At 41.1% G+C, this 18,823-nt stretch overlaps 1 protein-coding gene across 2 annotated transcripts in view; it reads right to left on the bottom strand.

The window, feature by feature from the left end:
• tent2 (terminal nucleotidyltransferase 2) overlaps positions 1-18,458 on the bottom strand; it is a 42,124-nt gene extending 23,666 nt beyond the window's left edge. The window contains exons 1-11 of one of the 2 annotated variants that reach the window (XM_014174924.3): positions 18,293-18,457; positions 17,883-18,079; positions 12,782-12,895; positions 12,366-12,609; positions 12,065-12,179; positions 11,845-11,936; positions 10,708-10,771; positions 10,065-10,131; positions 9,634-9,710; positions 4,371-4,499; positions 4,168-4,211 (exon numbers count right to left, since the gene is read on the bottom strand). In XM_014174924.3, coding sequence (XP_014030399.1) covers positions 4,168-4,211; positions 4,371-4,499; positions 9,634-9,710; positions 10,065-10,131; positions 10,708-10,771; positions 11,845-11,936; positions 12,065-12,179; positions 12,366-12,609; positions 12,782-12,895; positions 17,883-18,025 — 1,089 coding nt within the window. In that variant the 5' untranslated portion in view covers positions 18,026-18,079; positions 18,293-18,457. Of the gene's footprint in view, positions 1-4,167; positions 4,212-4,370; positions 4,500-9,633; positions 9,711-10,064; positions 10,132-10,707; positions 10,772-11,844; positions 11,937-12,064; positions 12,180-12,365; positions 12,610-12,781; positions 12,896-17,882 lie in introns of both variants that reach the window. The other variant, XM_014174923.3, reaches the window with a different exon arrangement.
• Between the last annotated feature and the right edge of the window lie 365 nt (positions 18,459-18,823).

Raw genomic sequence — 18,823 nt, forward strand, 5'->3', positions numbered from 1 at the left:
AAAGTTTGAGCAGGGGAATACAACACTAATTACACTGGGACAGATGGCATTATCACACAGGAACAGATGACACTATCACACAGGAACAGATGACATCATCACACAGTATGTTGTAAATTACATCATCATACCAGGGTTTCCGTTGGGAAAATCTGGCACCAGACATTTTACTGGGAGCATTTTAATTTAATGGACATTTGAGAAATTTACCAGATCCATATGCATTGGGTGTGTAACCTGATCAGGGCGTCCATCCACGGTGCTCAGAATGACAGAAATCACATGCAACTCGAGGATGCAACGACATGCTTCCTTCTTACTGGATACCGATGCGCACTTTGAAGATGTTAGAAAAACTGGCACACTTACTTTTCCTCAGCTAACAAGACGAGTAACAGACAGAAAAGTCACTAGCATATGTCAATCTAATATCCCCCATAGTAGAAAGGTTTACCTATTCTATTGGTCAGCTTGTTGTTCTGTGCGAGAAAGAAATAGCCTATTTTTTAAAGCAATGAGGCTGATGCAATAGATCAGAACATTTAGCTTAATATGTTGATAAACTATTATTTATTCACATTATAAACACAGCAATGCGCACAAAGCAGTAGGCTACGCGTGAATGTTCGTTCCATAATGCAATTAGCAAGAAAACACCATTGTCTAAAGTGCACCGAAAATGCAAGCGGTTTCAAGTGACAGAGATGAAAATGTCCGCTAGAAAATTTGAAAGAGGGGAGATCTGGAGATCCAACTAGCATGGGTTGCTAATATGACCAGGATTGTGCCTTTGGCTACTGGAAAATGAAAGAAAGTTCACTTGAAAATCAATAGAACATGAGAGAAATATGCTACCGGTTTCAATGGCTTATGGAAGTCTTTATAAAATACACTGAACAAAAATAAAAATGCAACATTCCACAATTTCAAAGATTTTACTGAGTTACAGGTTATATAAGGAAATCAGTTAATTTTAATTAATTAGGCCCTAATCTGTGGATTACACATAACTGGGAATACAGATATGTATCTGTTGGTCACAGATACCTTAATAAAAAGGAAGGGTCGAGGATCAGAAAACCAGTTACGGTAAATTCCGGACTACAAGCCGCAACTTTTTTCCCAGGCTTTGAACCTCGCGGCTTAAACAATGACGCGGCTAATATATGGATTTTTCCCGCTTTCAATTTTTTTTCTCTCCAAAAAAACACATTCTGTGACGTGCTCAGTTTTTTGGCGGCATGAAGCTTTCATTAGACCAATGAAATTGCCGAACGGGTTAAGGTCAAACAACTTTTTTGTTTACTGTTTAGATTAAATCGAGCGCTCTCAAACTTCCCATCATTCTGATTACGGTAGTCATTTTGTCACCCTCATCATGGCAAAGACACGGCAAAATGCATATGATGCAGCTTTCAAGTTGAAGGCGATTGATCTGGCTGTTGGAAAAGGAAATAGAGCTGCTGCACGGGAGCTTGGTCTTACTGAGTCGATGATAAGACGTTGGAAACAGCAGTGTGAGGAATTGACTCAGTGCAAAAAGACAACTAAAGCTTACTGCACATTTTTTTTGTTTTTGTTACAAGCCTTGTTTCGTTAAAGCCTATTTATTTTTGTTACAAGCAATGTTTCGTTAAAGCCTGTGTAAAGTTCATTTGTTTCAATGTACCGCTAGGCACCTGCGGCTTATAGACATGTACGGCTTATTTATGTTCAAAATAATATATATTTTTTATTCAGTGGGTGCGGCTTATATTCAGGTGCGCTTAATAGTCCGGAAATTACGGTAGTATAATTTATGAACACCATTTGCCTCATGCAGCGCAACATCTCCTTCGCATAAAATTGATCAGGCTGTTGATTGTGGTCTGTGGAATGTTGTCCCACTCCTCTTCAATGGCTGTGCGAAAATGCTGAATATTAGTGGGAACTGTAAGACGATGTTGTACACGTCGATCCAGAGCATCCCAAACATGCTCAATGGGTGACATGTCTGGTGAGTATGCAGCTCAAGGAAGAACTGAGATATTTTCAACTTCCAGGAATTGTGTACAGATCATTTCGACATGGGCCGTGCATTATCATGCTGAAACATGAGGTTATAGCGGTGGATAAATGGCACGAAAATGGGACTCAGGATCTCATCAAGGTGTCTCTGCATTCAAATTGCCATGGATAAAATGCAATTGTGTTCGTTGTCCATAGCTTATGACTGCCCATACCATAACCCCATCATGGGGCACTCTGTTCACAACATTGACATCAGCAAACCGTTCGCCCACACAACGCCATGGTAACCAGGATTCATCCGTAAAGAGCACACTTCTCTAGCGTGCCAGTGGCCATCGAAGGTGAGCATTTGCCCACTGAAGTCAGATGAGCTTCCCTGACACGGTTTCTGACAGTTTGTACAGAAATTCTTCAGTTGTGCAAATGCAGTTTCATCAGCTGGCCGGTTGGCTGGTCTCAGACGATCCCGGAGGTGAAGAAGCCAGATGTAGAGGTCATGGGTTGGCGTGGTTACACGTGGTCTGTGTTTGTGAGGCTGGTTGGACGTACTGCCAAATTCTCACAAACGCTTATGGTAGAGAAATAAACATTCAATTCTCTGGCAACAGCTCTGGTGGACATTCCTGCAGTCAGCATTGCATGCTCCCACAAAATTTGAGACATCTGTGAAAAAACTGCCCATTTTAGAGTGGCCTTTTATTGTTCCCAGCACAAGGTGCAAGTATGTAATGATCCTGCTATTTAATCAGCTTCTTGATATGCCACACCTGTCAGGTGGATGGATCATCTTGGCTAAGGAGAAATGCTCACTAACGGATGCAAACAAATTTCTGCACAACATTTTTGAGAAATCGAAAATGTCTGGGAACTTTACACGTTGGGTTTATATTTTTTGTTCAGTATAATTGCCTCCACATTTGTATTGTCGTATTTTACTTTGAAGCAAGGTAAGACATGCCTAAATTATATGAAGTAAAACATTCAGGTTTCAAACAACTAAGTTTTCAAAATTCATATTGCATCCAGATCATTGCAAAGTAGTGTGTGACACGCCGTTCTTACCGTTGCATATAGGCAATGAATGGGATTATAAAAGCACGTTTCACTCCAGCAGCAACAAATTAGTTGTTTGAAAAGCTGTAGCAGCAGCTCTCGCGCTGTCTGACAGATTTTCCGCTCATAGGCTCTGTATCTGTACGCATGTGATAAACTTAACGACTAATGAAAATACACACAGGCCAATTTAATTCCACTAAATTATCCTATAAACTGGTAAGCATGACCGGTCAAATGTATTTCCATCGACTGGTATTTCCATCATGGAATATGCTAAAAAGCATTATTTTAGCAATGGGATTATTTTTCTTCCCCCGGATAATTGGCCGGCGACAGTTTTATTTATCAGCTTTTCATGTATTTTTTGGGGCCAAAAGCCGGCTAATACCGGCATACGGAAACCCTGCATCATATAGGGACAAAGATTCCTACACACAGTGGAAAGGAGGTGTCTTGGTGCTGGGAGAAACCTATATTCATAAGAACATTGGAGTTACAGGTTGAGTAATGTACCCAAATTCCTATTATACATCAACAATTTATAATAAAAAAAAAAAAAAATGTTTTATTGTCACATACACCGGATAGGTACAGTGAAATGTGTTGTTTGACATGGTCAGTCATAGTACGGAGCCCTTGGAGAAAATTATGGTTAAGTGCCTTGCTCAAGGATGTTTTACCTTGACAGCTCAGATATTCGAACCAGCAATCTTTCGGCTACTGGCCCAACCCTCTAACCCCTAGGCTAGTTAGTAGTGAATGCCATCTTATTTTTTTAAAGCCATTTTAGCTCTTGCCGTTAAGCCGACATTGCCTGCCTTCTAGTCACGTGTTGCTATGTAACTCCCCTGGACTTGCCCCGGGCAGGCCTGTCCCCCCCAGTGTAAGAAACCTGCTAACAAATGTTTGTGCTATGAAACTAAATAAACACTACACTCTGAACCCCAAAAACATCTTTGCTAGATTCAAGATAGGTGTAGTTAGACAAATCAAGGAAAGTAATGACATGTCGTTTTATTGGAATTTGTAGCCTAAAACGACTTAATAAACCTGTAACGTAGCCTGTTTTTGTCGTTTAAGAGTAAATGTAAATTTCCTTACTGGATATTCATTCTGCAGAGAGGGAATTACTGGTTCAGGCAAAGCTGTAAAGACAGAGACAGACACACTGGGTTAAACAGTGTAGTGGTTAACCTCGAAAAAGGAATGCCAGAGGTATATTGTAGTTAGTGCAGGACCATGATTACTGTGTGTGTGTGTGTGTGTGTGTGTGTGTGTGTGTGTGTGTGTGTGTTTACACTCACTCTGTAAGTAGTGTAGTACCATCAGTACAAGAGTGTAGCTGCTGAGTGTTCCTTTACTGGCGTCATTTATCCTGTGATGTCTGGCCCACCTCTTTACCACCAAGATGATGGGACGCACACGCCGCTCAGCTATATACACACGGAGCGAGAGAGAAGAGGCTAGTATAGAATTGTAACATAGTGGGGCACACATCCAGCACATTGTATGAGTGTGTAACAGGTTTAGAAATACTCTCCTTATTGAAATGTGACTTTCATCCAAATGACCTGTTTTGATATTATTAATTTGTTGTGAGTGGCGTAATGTGGTAGTGCAGGTCTGTGGTTACTCTAGAACAGCATGTACAGTGCATTCGGAAATTATTCAGACCCCTTGACCTTTTCTACATTTTGTTACGTTACAGCCTTATTCTATAAGGGTATTGTGTGTAGATTTTCCTCATCAATCTACACACAATACCCCATAATGACAAAGCAAAAACAGGTTTCTATAATTTTTTTGAACATTTATTAAAAATAAAACACTGAAATGTCACACTTACATAAGTATTCAGACCCTTTACTCAGTAATTTGGCAGCAATTACAGCCTTGAGTCTTCTTGGGTAAGACGCTACAAGCTTGGCACACCTGTATTTGGTGAGATTCTCCCATTCTTCTCTACAGATCCTCTCAAGCTCTGTCAGGTTGGTTGGGGAGAGTCGCCGCACAACTATTTTCAGGTCTCTCCAGAGATGTTCCATATTGTTTAAGTCCGGGCTCTGGCTGGGCCACTCAAGGACATTCAGAGACTTGTCCGGAAGCCACTCCTACGCTGTCTTGGCTGTGTGCTTAGGGTCATTGTCCTGTTGGAAGGTGAATGTTCGCCCCAGTCTGAGATCCTGTGCGCTCTGGAGCAGATTTTCATCAAGGATCTCTCTGTACTTTGCTCCGTTCATCTTTCCCTTGATCCTGACTAGTCTCCCAGTCCCTGCCGCTGAAAAACATCCCGAAGCATGATGCTGCCACCACCATGCTTCACCATAGGGATCATAACAGGTTTCCTCCAGACGTGACGCTTGGCATTAAGGTCAAAGTGTTCAATCTTGGTTTCATCAGACCAGAGAGTCTTTAGTTGCCTTTTGGCTAACTCCAAGCGGGCTGTCATGTGCCTTTTACTGAGGAGTGGCTTCCGTCTGGCCACTCTACCATAAGGCCTGATTGGTGGAGTGCTGCAGAGATGGTTGTCCTTCTGGAAGGTTCTCCCATCTCCACAAAGGAGAGGTCTGTCAGACTGACCATCAGGTTCTTGGTCACCTCCCTGACCAAGGCCTTTCTCCCCCGATTGGTCAGTTTGGCCGGGCAGCCAGATCTAGGAAGAGTCTTGGTGGTTCCAAACATCTTCCATTTAAGAAGGATGGAGGCCACTGTGTTCTTGGGGACCTTCAATAATGCAGAAATGTTTTGGTACCCTTCCCCAGATCTGTGCCTCGACACAATCATGTCTCGGCGCTCTACAGACAATTCCTTCGACCTCATGGCTTGGTTTTTGCTCTGACATGCACTGTCAACTGTAGGACCTTATATAAACAGGTGTGTGCCTTTCCAAATAATGTCCAATTAATTGAAATTACCACAGGTGGACTCCAATCAAGTTGTAGAAACATCAAGGATGATCAATGGAAACAGGATGCACCTGAGCTCAATTTCGAGTCTCTTAGCAAAGGGTCTGAATAGCGAAAAGGAGGATACCTTGTCAGTTGTACAACTGAATGCATTCAACTGAAATGTGTCTTCCGCATTTAACCCAACCCCTCTGAATCAGAGAGGTGCGGAGGGGCAGCGATAATCGACATCCACGTCTTCTGCCCCCTTGCTCAGGGGCAGAACGACAGATTTTTACCTTGTCAGCTTGGGAATTCGATCCAGCAACCCTTCAGTTACTGGCCCAATGCTCTAACCACTAGGCTACCTGCCGCCCCTTACAGTATACTTACAGTACCAGTAAAAGGTTTGGACACACCTACTCATTCCAGGGGTTTTCTTTATTTTTACTATTTTCTACAGTGGAGAATAATAGTGAAGACATCAAAACTATGAAATAACAAATAAGAAATCATGTAGTAACCAAAAAAAGTGTTAACCTCTTGACGGTCGCCTAGGATAGGGGGCGCCACAGCGCATTTTGAAAACAATGTGTGCCCATTTTAAACGGCCTACTACTCAAACTCAGAAGCTAGGATATGCATATAATTAATACTTGTGGATAGAAAACACCCTAAAGTTTATAAAACTGTTTGAATGGTGTCTGTGAGTATAACAGAACTCATATGGCAGTCAAAACCACGAGACAGATCGAAACAGGAAGTGGAATTCTGAATTGCGATCTCAACTTTATCACGTTGCCTATTTATCACACCGTGAGCTATGGTTCATTGAGCACTTCCTATTGCTTCCATTAGATGTCCCCAGTCTTTACAAAGTGATTTGAGTCTCCTACTGTGAAAACTGACAGATTGACACGCTGTGGAACGTGGTCACACGGAGAGGGCCATCACCATTATGACGCCGGCGCCCCTGGTTACCCTCCCCTTTCGAAACGTTTTGAAACACAATGCAATCGTCCTCCTCGAATCTTATTGGAGCTCTGGTTGAAAAACGCCCTAAAGATTTATGTTATACAACGTTTGACATGTTTGAACAAACCTAAATAAGAAAAAAATGCATTTTGTTGAAAGAGTAGCCCCGCGCACGTCCGAACTTTTGGTGCAGCCTTCAGAACGCTCTAACAAGAACAAGCTATTGGAACATAAAGTATGAACTTTTTCGAACAAAAATACATTTGTTGTGGACCTGGGATTCCTGGAAGTGCCTAAGGATGAAGATAATCAAAGGTAAGGGATTATTGACAATAGTATACAAGACTAGATTTGATATGCGATTGTTCCAAGATGGCGCTGACCTGTATTGCTAGCCTATTGTTCTGAGTATTGCATCCCCTTTTATCGCAAAGTGTGATTACCCAGTAAAGTTATTTTAAATCTGGCCTTACAGGTGCTTTCAAGAGATATTCATCTATAAATCTTAGAATGACAATATTACATTTTAAAAATGTTTTCGAATAGTAATTTAGTAAATTGTAGCGCTGTTTCACCGGATGCATTTGAGGGAAAATAGTTAGTCAACGTTACGCGCCGATGTAAAATGCTGTTTTTATATATAAATATGTATGAACTTTATCAAACAAAAGAATGCATGTATTGTGTAACATGATGTCCTAGGTGTGTCATCTGATGAAGATTGTCAAAGGTTAGTGCTGCATTTAGCTGTTTTTCGGTTATTTGTGATGCATGTGGTTGGTCGGAAAATGGCTATGTGGCTACTTTTACGATATACTCCTCTAACATAATCTAATGTTTTGCTTTTGCTGTAAAGCCTTTTTGAAATCGGACGATATAATTTGAAAAAAATAAAACTAAAAATATTCAATGTTGTTATGCTAATGGCGATAGGATTTTACGCTGGATGTCCGTCCCGTATGCCGCACAGGGGTTAACAAAATAAATGTTATATTTGAGATTCTCCAAAGTAGCCACCCTTTGCCTTGATGACAGCTTTGCACACTCTTGGCATTCCTCAACAAGTTTAATGACGTAGTCACCCGGAATGCATTTCATTAAACAGGTGTGCCTTGTTAAAAGGTCATTTGTGGAATTTCTTTCTTTGTTAATGCGTTTGAGCCAATCAGTTGTGTTGTGACAAGGCAGGGGTGGTATTCAGAACATAGCCCTATTTGGTAAAAGACCAAGTCCATATTATGGCTCAAATAAACAAAGAGAAACGACAGTCCATCATTACTTTAAGACATGAAGGTCAGTCAATCCGGAAAATTTCAAGAACTTTGAAAGTTTCTTCAAGTGCAGTCGTAAAAACCATCAAGCGCTATGATGAAATTGGCTCTCATGAGGACCATCACAGGGAAAGTAGACCCAGAGTTACCTCTGCTGCAGAGGATAAGTTCATTAGAGTTACCAGTCTCAGAAATTGCAGTGCAAATAAATGCTTCACAGAGTTCAAGTAAGAGACACATCTCAACATCAACTGTTCAGAGGAGACTGTGTGAATCAGGCCTTCATAGTCGATTTGCTGCAAAGAAACCACTACTGAGGACACCAATAAGAAGAGACTTGCTTGGGCCAAGAAACACGAGCAATGGACATTAGACCAGTGGAAATCTGTCCTTTGGTCTGATGAGTCCAAATTTGAGATATTTTGGATCCAACTGCCGTGTCTTTGTGAGACACAGTGTAGGTGAACGGATGATCTCCGCATGTGTGGTTCCCACCGTGAAGCATGGAGAAGCATGTGTGATGGTGCTTTGCTGGTGACACTGTCAGGGATTTATTTAGAATTCAAGGCACACTTAATCAGCATGACTACCACAGTATTCTGAAGCAATACGCCATCTCATCTGGTTTGCCTTAGTGGGACTATCATTTGTTTTTCAACAGGACAATGACCCAAAACACACCTCCAGGCTCTGTAAGGGCTATTTGATCAATAAGGAGAGTTATGGAGTGCTGCATCAGATGACTTGGCCTCCACAATCACCTGACCTCAACCCAATTTGAGATGGTTTGGGATGAGTTGGACCGCAGAGTGAAGGAAAATCAGCCAACAAGTGCTCAGCATATGTGGGAACTCCTTCAAGACTGTTGGAAAAGCATTCCTCATGAAGCTGGTTGAGAGAATGCCAAGATTGCCTTGATGACAGCTTTGCACAAAGGGTGGCTACTTTGAACAATCTCAAATATACTTTGATTTGTTTAACACGTTTTTGGTTACTACATGATTCCACGTGTTATTTTATAGTTCTGATGTCTTCACTATTATTATTCTACAATGAAGAAAATAGTCAAAATAAAGAAAAACCCTTGAATGAGTAGGTGTGTCCAAACTTTTGACTGGTACTGTATGTAAATAAGGTATCTGTTTTTTGTTTTTAATACATTTGTAATGGGATATTGGGTGTAGATTGATGAGGGGGAAAAAGTATTTAACCAAATTTAGAATAAGGCTGCATGTAATGTAACAAAACGTGGAAAAGGGTAAGGGAATGCACTGTAAAAAGAAAGGAGAATAGCCACACTGTTTAGATCCCCAGTTTTAATGTCAACCACAAGCACAAACTAATGATTTAGTTTAACCAGTAGCCAATAGCTGGAAGAGGGTGAAAGGTGAGCGGTGACAGTTAAGCATTGATGGGTGTTATGTGTGTGACCTAACCGTAGGCGTAACTCCTCAGCAAGAAGGTGTTTCTGATCCCTACAGTGTTGTTTACGTTCAGATCAAACTCGACTCCACTGGAGAAAGAGAGAGGAAGAGATAAATACATTTTTATTGAGGTTTGATATACCTAGTCCATTGCCCATGCACTGTTCTACTGTGGAAATTGACCATTAGTAACATGTACATATTTCTGTCTGTAAAGAAATGAATGACACACAGCCGTATTGTGTGAAGGAGAACCTATACGCTTATATACAGTCAGCCAGAGGAATATTCGCTTCACCTCAAGAGTCTGGTTGTTCACAAGGTTTCTTCTCTTCCTCTCAAGGAGTCTTTCCTTGCCAGTGTTGCCTCTGCCTGCTAAGCCTAAATGTGTTTGTGTAAATAAAAAATAAAAATAAAATGTGATTGATCAAGTTTCCACCCACCTGACTTTGTCTCTGAATTTGAGGATGGGGACCTTGGCTCGGATCAGCTGCGGTCTCTCTATGTACGCTGTGGACCAGAACACACACATATTCCTCAACTCCACAAGACCTTACACACATATTTTCGTTACTATGACTACCTAAAGTGAACACCATTGTGTGTGTTTAGTTCACCTACATCTATATATCAATGATTCTGGCTTCACCAGGGAACTAGAGCCATCTCGAGGCCATTGAGGATAAATACAGCTGCTCCTTTATCATTACTACACAAACTCATGGAACAAGATGGGCCAAGCCCACCGATCTGACAGGTGACAGCCATATGGTGTAAACAATAAAGCGGAACCTTATCTAGTCCTTTCACGTACAGTACCAGTCAAAAGTTAACACGTTTTTGGTTACAACATGATTCCATGTGTTATTTCATAGTTCTGATGTCTTCACTATTATTCTACAATGTAGAACATAATAAAAATAAAGAAAAACCCTTGAATGAGTAGGTGTGTCCAAACTTTTGACTGGTACTGTACTAGTGTTCATAATGGATCGGAGAAAGGGAGAGGAGACAAGGAAAAGAAGCTGATGAAGAGTATTGAGAGACACAGCTGAAATGTGCTTAAACAGCAGCGTTAGTACTCACAAAGTCTGTAGAAGAGCTGCTGAATGAGACTGAGTACATACACAGCATCATTCCTCTGGTCAACCTGACAGAGAAACAGACATGGTCAATGGGCATTTTATTCACAGAAAGATAGACGGGTTAGCTGATAGTCACAAAAACGATGCGCAAGCTTCAATGGGGCAGAAGTCTGTGTGTTGTTGTTATTCTAGATGGCCAAATAGCTAGCAACAATGACAAGAAGCTGCCATGTTGGGAACTGTAGATGGCTCGTTTCACAATGTCTTGTTTTGAGGTGTTTTGACTGATGTCACGTCTATGCTAATATAGCCGTGTGTCTGTAGCTAGGTTTCCATCCAATTGGCGACAGATTTTCAAGTAAATATTCAAAAAATCTGCATAAAAACAATATGTGCATTTTACCACGAGGTGTGTTTCCATCAAAAGCTGTGTGTGAGGACATAGTGCACAATAAAAACACTTTTGTGCTTAAGTTCCCATGTACCAAATAAAAAACAGAAGTCCAATGCGTTTCAATCGAACTTTCAACTCTACCAATCGGTTTGTCCCAAAGACTGTTGTGATAAATAGCAAATGTGCCCAATCTGGTTTTGGCGCATGCTTTTGAGACAAGAGTTCGCTGATAATTTGGACAGGGTAGGTTATATGACAAGATAGGATAAGAGCAAGATCATTATATTTGATAAAGCACCGATCATCATGTCACCAGCATTCAAATAATAGCCTACCCTCGATATTTATTGGAAATTTGCATGATCACCATGCACTTAACCACCATGTGAAGTTCATCATAACTTATTTAGAGGAGGATAAACTCATGTTTTTCCACATGGTGGTGATAGGCCTACAACATAACATATTTACTTCCAAGTTTACCTCAAAATGATAGTTACTATATCAACATTTGCACATAAGGGTGTTTCCACCACAATTGTCGCATATTCAATTTCACGACAAAAAGATTATCCACCCTTGTCTAGCGTATTTTGTTTTCTTGACATTAGGAAATGTTACCCACAAATTTCCTGTTTCCACCAGGCCTGTTGTGACTTTTTTTATGCTTCAGGTAATTCATCTGCATTAAATGGTTGGATGGAGATCTGGTTTGCGTGTGTTACAAGTAATTGACACACTCACTGGTGCTGCTTGGATGACCAAACAGAGGTCAGCATCACTGTTCCTGCTGCCGAAACCACTGAGAGAAGAACCAGCCAGGTACAACCTCACCACTGAGAGAGAGGAGAGAGAGAGAGAGAGAAGAGGAGAGGAGAGAGAGGAGAGAGAGAGAGAGAGAGAGAGAGGTGTAGAGAATTATGACAGTAGGATGATTTAGTGTGTGTCTGTGTGTGTTACATACATGGGAAGAGTCTCTGGATCTCTCTCTGTAGTTGAGCTCTGCACAGCTCCTTCCTCTCCAGGTCAGTCGACTGCTGCTGGCATGCCTCAAAAAGCTCCACCATCTGACCACTCAGCTGAGAGACACAACAACTCACAGCATCTGTACTGTTACACACACGTGCTATCCCACTGGGACTTGTTTTCCCATGATCTCTATTTGTTTGTGTATATCCATGTGAACGTGAATGTAAACGCCCGGGTTGGATAAAAAGAAAACCGCTACACATAACATGTATTATTATCATGATCCTAAGGCTTACCTTGTCCTTGGCATAAGCCTGCAGTGAGCTACGAGGGTTCTCTCCCCACAGGGGGGGCATCCGTGGGGCAGACGGTTGGGGGCTGAGAGGGGAGTGCTGGATTAGGGTAGACTGTGTTTCCCTGGGGCCAGGGCGGGATACAGAGGGAGAGAAGCCGACAGCAGGAGGACTGCCATGATGGGGGACAGGGGAACTGAAGTGCTGCCTCTTTAAATTATACGGGCTGTGGTCTCCACTGTGCCTCCTAGTATACATAGGGAGAAGACACAGGAGCACACACACACCGGAGAGGAAGACACACACACACACACACTTTAGGAAACTGCAACATTTCAGGTCTAACGTTTGGAAATGGTGCCTGTGCTAATGAAATAGGACAGGTAGAAGAAAACATAGAAAGAATAAACAAGCCTTACTTCCTCCCGTTGGCCAGTGCAGATGCATGAGGACCAGGTGGGGTGCTGGGACTTGGCTTCCAATCATATAGGGGAATATCTGAAGGACCTGCAGGCAGGGACCGACCATGGAAACTACACACACAGTGAGAATAGGTTAACACACCAGCATGAAATATCTCAGTAGTCGATAAACAGAGCAAAGAGATCAAGTACATACAAGTAGCCATACAGACTAAAGAGAATGCAATTGATTCTGTATTGCTTGCGCACATATGGCACAAATGCAGGATTCATTTTCACAAGGTTAGGAAAAGAGAAGTGATTTGTCAGTTGAGGAAACAGGAAAAGTAGTCTGCAGCAGACCCAGGTTTGGAAAGTCTTTGATAATACTTTTGGGTCTTTCCATGTCATTTCAGCAAGTCATGACACCCACCATCTCAGATTGTTCCCGAAATCGTTTTTGTAGTTAGAAACAGATAAGATTAGCATTCCTGCAACATTTTTTGAAATATAATTAGATCTCTGAGAAATTAATCTAATTGATTTCACCCAAATTGTGCATTTTAAATTATATGAATCATATAATATTCAATAAATATAGTACATGAAATCTGATTTGGACCCCAAAATATTCGAACAATGTGTGAAACATGAGGATTCCAAAGAAATTGTGAAAAGCCACACACGGACCACCCACACCAATCCCAACCCAACAAGTTTGACAAGTAGTATGGAGCTGCAGCTCAGTGAATTTGTGAACGTTTTTTACCCTGTTCAGAGAAATTAGTCATTGAAGTTGTTAGGTTTATATCCCATCTTACATCCTGATATTACCAGATTCTGACCAGTAGATGGGGCTTTTCCTGGTATTCTGTGATTAATTTAAAAATAATCCCTCACCCCTCAATGGTTCACCCAAAGTACAAAATGACATATTGGTTCCCTTAACCTGTAAACCAGGATTCCCCAACTGGCTGCCCGCAGGATTTTATTTGCCCCCCATTATATTGGTTTGGGCTTCTTGTGGTCAATTTGCAGTCGTAATTACAAATAATATGTAGTTCTGGCCCCCTGACCATATGCTCAACAATAAAAAATTAAAAAATGTCCCGCGGCTGAATCTAGTTGATGATCCCTGCTGTAAGCAGTGTACAACAGCAACCCATGCTTTGGTTTACCTGCAGTGAAGCAAACTGGTGAGGGTCCAAAAAGGTGACAAAATAATTTTTTTATTTAATTTGCATATTTTCCGAAAATAACAAGTACATAACACATATTTGAACAATCTCAATAGTCAGGAAACATGTTTATGGTAGGCTGGCATTTCTTAATTGATGACGTGGGTCGAAGATTATGTTTTGGTTATTTAGATCTCCAGTCACCTTTTGTTTCCTGAATAGGTTTACTGTTAATGTAACTAGCGTAAATATATACTGAACAAAAATATAAACACTACATGCAACAATTTAAGATTTTACTGAGTTACAGTTCATATGACAAAATCAGTCAATTGAAATAAATAAATTAGGCCATAATCTATGGATTTGACATTACTGGGAATGCAGATATGCATCTGTTGGTCACAGGTACCTTAAACAAATGGGCCTCAGGATCTCGTCATTTTTGTGCATTAAAAATCCCATCGTTAAAATGCAATTGTGTTTATTGTCCATAGCATATGCCTGCCGATACCATAACCCCACCTCCACCATGTGGAACTCTGTTCACAACGTTGACGTGAGCAAACCGCTTGCCAACACGACGCCATTTACAGTTGAAGTCGGAAGTTTACATACACTTAGGTTGGAGTCATTAAAACTCGTTTTTCAACCACTCCACACATTTCTTATTAACAAACTATAGTTTAGGCAAGTCGGTTAGGACATCTACTTTGTGCATGACACAAGTCATTTTTCCAACAATTGTTCACAGACATATTATTTCACTTATAATTCATTGTATCACAATTCCAGTGGGTCAGAAGTTTACATACACTAAGTTGACTGTGCCTTTAAACAGCTTGGAAAATTCAAAAAAATGATGTCATGGCTTTAGAAGCTTCTGATAGGCTAATTGATATCATTTGACTCAATTGGAGGTGTACCTGTGGATGTAGTTCAAGGCCTACCTTCAAACTCAGTGCCTCTTTGCTTGACATCATGGGAAAATCAAAAGAAATCAGCCAAGACCTCAGAAAAAAATTGTAGACCTCCGCAAGTCTGGTTCAACCTTGGGAGCAATTTCCAAACGCCTGAAGGTACCACGTTCATCTGTACAAACAATAGTACGCAAGTATAAACACCATGGGACCACGCAGACGTCATACCGCTCAGGAAGGAGACGCGTTCTGTCTCCTAGAAATTAATGTACTATGGTGCAAAAAGTGCAAATCAATCCCAGAACAACAGCAAAGGACCTTGTGAAGATGCTGGAGGAAACAGGTACAAAAGTATCTATATCCACAGTAAAACGAGTCCTATATCGACATAACCTGAAAGGCCGCTCAGCAAGGAAGAAGCCACCGCTCCAAAACCGCCATAAAAAAGCCAGAGAACGGTTTGTAACTGCACATGGGGACAAAGATCATACTTTTTGGAGATATGTCCTCTGGTCAGATGAAACAAAAATAAAACTGTTTGGCCAAAATGACAATTGTTATGTGTGAAGGAAAAAGGGTGAGGATTGCAAACTGAAGAACACCATGCCAACTGTGAAGCGCGGGGGTGGCAGCATCATGTTGTGGGGGTGCTTTGCTACAGGAGGGACTGCTGCACTTCACAAAATAGATGGCATCATGAGGAAAGCAAATTATGTGGATATATTGAAGCAACATCTTAAGACATCAGTCAGGTAGTTAAAGCTTGGTCGCAAATGGGTCTTCCAAATGGACAATGACCCAAAGCATACTTCCAAAGTTGTGGCAAAATGGCTTAAGGACAACAACGTCAAGGTATTGGAGTAGCCATCACAAAGTCCTGACCTCAATCCCGTAGAAAATGTGTGGGCAAAACTGAAAAAGCGTGTGTGAGCAAGGAGGCCTACAAACCTGACTCAGTTACACCAGCTCTGTCAGGAGGAATGGGCCAAAATTCACCCAACTTATTGTGGGAAGCTTGTGGAAGGCTACCCGAAACATTTGACCCAAGTTAAACAATTTAAAGGCAATGCTACCAAATAAACTTCTGACCCACTGGGAATGTGATGAAAGAAATAAATGCTGAAATAAATCATTCTCTCTACTATTATTCTGACATTTCACATTCTTAAAATAAAGTGATGATCCTAACTGATCTAAGACAGGGAGTTTTTACTAGGATTATATGTCAGGAATTGTGAAATACTGAGTTTAAATGTATTTGGCTAAGGTGTATGTAAACTTCCGACTTCAACTGTATGTCTACCTCACTTTAGCACTTCTCTACTCCACAAATGGTGTTGAAGAACTCAGTACCAGTAGTCTGAAGCCTCTGCACCTGTGTTGCAGGAAGTGCTCTGTTTAACCATCTAGTTGCACTTTACCAGACTGCACACTTATCGCAACTCAACACTCCTGCTGCACCACCAATCCACAGCTGCACAGAGACAGAACTGCATTGCCACAAACCAAGAACACTACCAGTAGGTCTATGTTACACAGCATTTTGTAATAGTCCTTATTTTTCAGGTTGTGAAAACCAACCAACACAAGTGCTGGAACAAGGTAAGATTAGAGACGTGTCCAGCTGAAAAGCTTTAAGAAGAGTGGCATCAGTCTTTAAAATGTAATATAAAATGTTAGGAAGAAAGGCTGGGATGCAAAAACTCTAGCGATCTATATCTGTGTTAATTGACGTTTTCAGCCTAGTGCTCTTTATCTAGACAGGTTACAGCAGTAATGAGTGGTAAAACATAAAACATGGTCATACATAAAACATCTCACACATACATGGTGGGAGCTACTGTGGATCTCTCCTACTTTCATGATGTGTGTACTAGTTAAATTATTTGTCAAGATGCAAAACCGTGCGTCTTTGGAAGATAAAAGTTTGTTGTGAGGAGGTAGGAGGGGGGCATTATTCATGGTCACAACCAGGGAAAGCCATGAAATCTTGGTCAGAGCCTAACAGGTCCATCGTCAAGTCCATCGTTCATAGCCGCAAAACATCGCAACCCATAGCCAATGGTCTTCACTAATATTCTACAATGTAGAGAATAGTAAAAATAAAGGTGTCTCCAAACTTTTGACTGGTACTGTACAGACACACACATACATTGCACACAGGCTGTAAAGTAAGAGAATAGTTTCTGAATGTACTGTATGCAGGAAAATAAAAGTAAGGCAAGTGATGTATCAGAAATTGTGTAATGGCATTATAGTCAAACTAAAATATTGTCATATAATTATAAATACAGTTTATACACGTTTTATACATATGTTCTGTATAAATAGCCTCTAAAATATACGTAAACAGACCATATATGTCTCAGATTTTGTTTTCTTTTAAAGCTGTTATTGTTATTATATGATACAATATGAGTACTTGTTGCATTTACAACTTATCTAAGTCCTATCATCAACTGATTTGAGCCAGTGTTTGGCTGTGGATTGACTGGATTGTTTGAATGAAATGTTGGAATATTGGCACTTAATTTGAAATGTATGGAATCATTCTCTAAAACGGATTGGCTAGCTAGCTAAGACACAGAGTGCAGATACATTCTTCACATTCACTGTTTTACAAAACAACTTATCACAGCACTGGCAAACCATGGTCGACCAACTCCCTGACCAACATGGCTGACCTTTGGACCATCATAATAGAGGTTTATTGCCTTTCTAGTATGCTAAATCCTAATTCAATGGGCACAGTATTGTCCCATGAGGTTGCGGGGCTAGCCCATCATGCACATCAGTTTTTTTGTTACTCTCTTTACTACAGGTGGCTCGAGAACAATGACCTTGTACACAATTTCGAGGACACTTTTAGACTCTTGAGCAATGCTTTCAGAACTACCGGCTTAAAAGTATACAAAACCTCTGTTCAATTTCTTCAAAAACGTGTTCTCTTTAGTCTATATGGACATACATACATACATAGAAAGACCCACCCAGCAACATTATTCCATGGGATTGCCTTACTTTGTATTAGCGATGTTTCGTGGGGCCTCAGCTAGTTGCTGGTGATGTTGAAGGAAGGCCTGAGGTAGCGGGTAGAGTCCATTACCGTGCCCGTGTTTGGAGTTGTAGGGCGGGCATCCCGCTGGCGCAGCACTGGGGTACATGTTGCTGCTCACGGAGGTCCAACATCAACTGCGCCTCGGTGTATTGGTCTCAGGCTAGATGAAGTACCAAGAAACAACGCCGAGATCTTAGCCAGCAGTCTTAAATATTTTTATCATTTAGCTAGCAAGCTAGTTATGCTAAGTTAGGTAACGTTAGCTAGCTAGTAAGCTAACGTTAGCGGTTTCACTTGTTAGTCTGTTTTTGAGTCTCTGCATCAACATCTGTTAGGCTGGAGAAAAAAAGTATTGCAGTAAAAACATGTTTACTTTGGAGATTCGGAGTTTGCTCGTCAATAGCTCTCGGACAGAAGGTCCTAGGACGATGAGTGATACATAGAATCAGATGATGGTACAGAGCTAGGTAAACCCTTTGTGTTTACCGATAGTCGAACTCTTCCCTTAACAGAGGCAATACGCTGTTTTCTTGGGCTCTGGTGATTTAGGGAACATCGTCAAAGTGCAATACCGATAATTGCGTGTAAGCTACAAAAATGTTTTTGTATTCCTATTCAGAAGGGTTACACCTATATGAAGATTACATACTACATGGCACCTCCAGTCACTGAAGGGCCCCGCATTTGTATTATTTACCTCTAGCGACCAAGGGGGCTATATTTGACCCATTTACAAGGAAGCTTCCTATCCAGGTCAAATGGAGATGTAAAACCACATAATGTGAAGTCACTGACCCCCTCATCCATGCTATATTAATGATATTTCCAGTTCATCACTTCCCTGATTTTACAGCCATATTTCTTGTGATAGGTCTGTATTTCAATACCTTCCTATCAATATAAG

The sequence above is a fragment of the Salmo salar genome, chromosome 26 (assembly GCF_965601325.2).
Source record: "Salmo salar chromosome 26, fSalSal1, whole genome shotgun sequence".
In the NCBI taxonomy this organism is placed as follows: domain Eukaryota; kingdom Metazoa; phylum Chordata; class Actinopteri; order Salmoniformes; family Salmonidae; genus Salmo; species Salmo salar.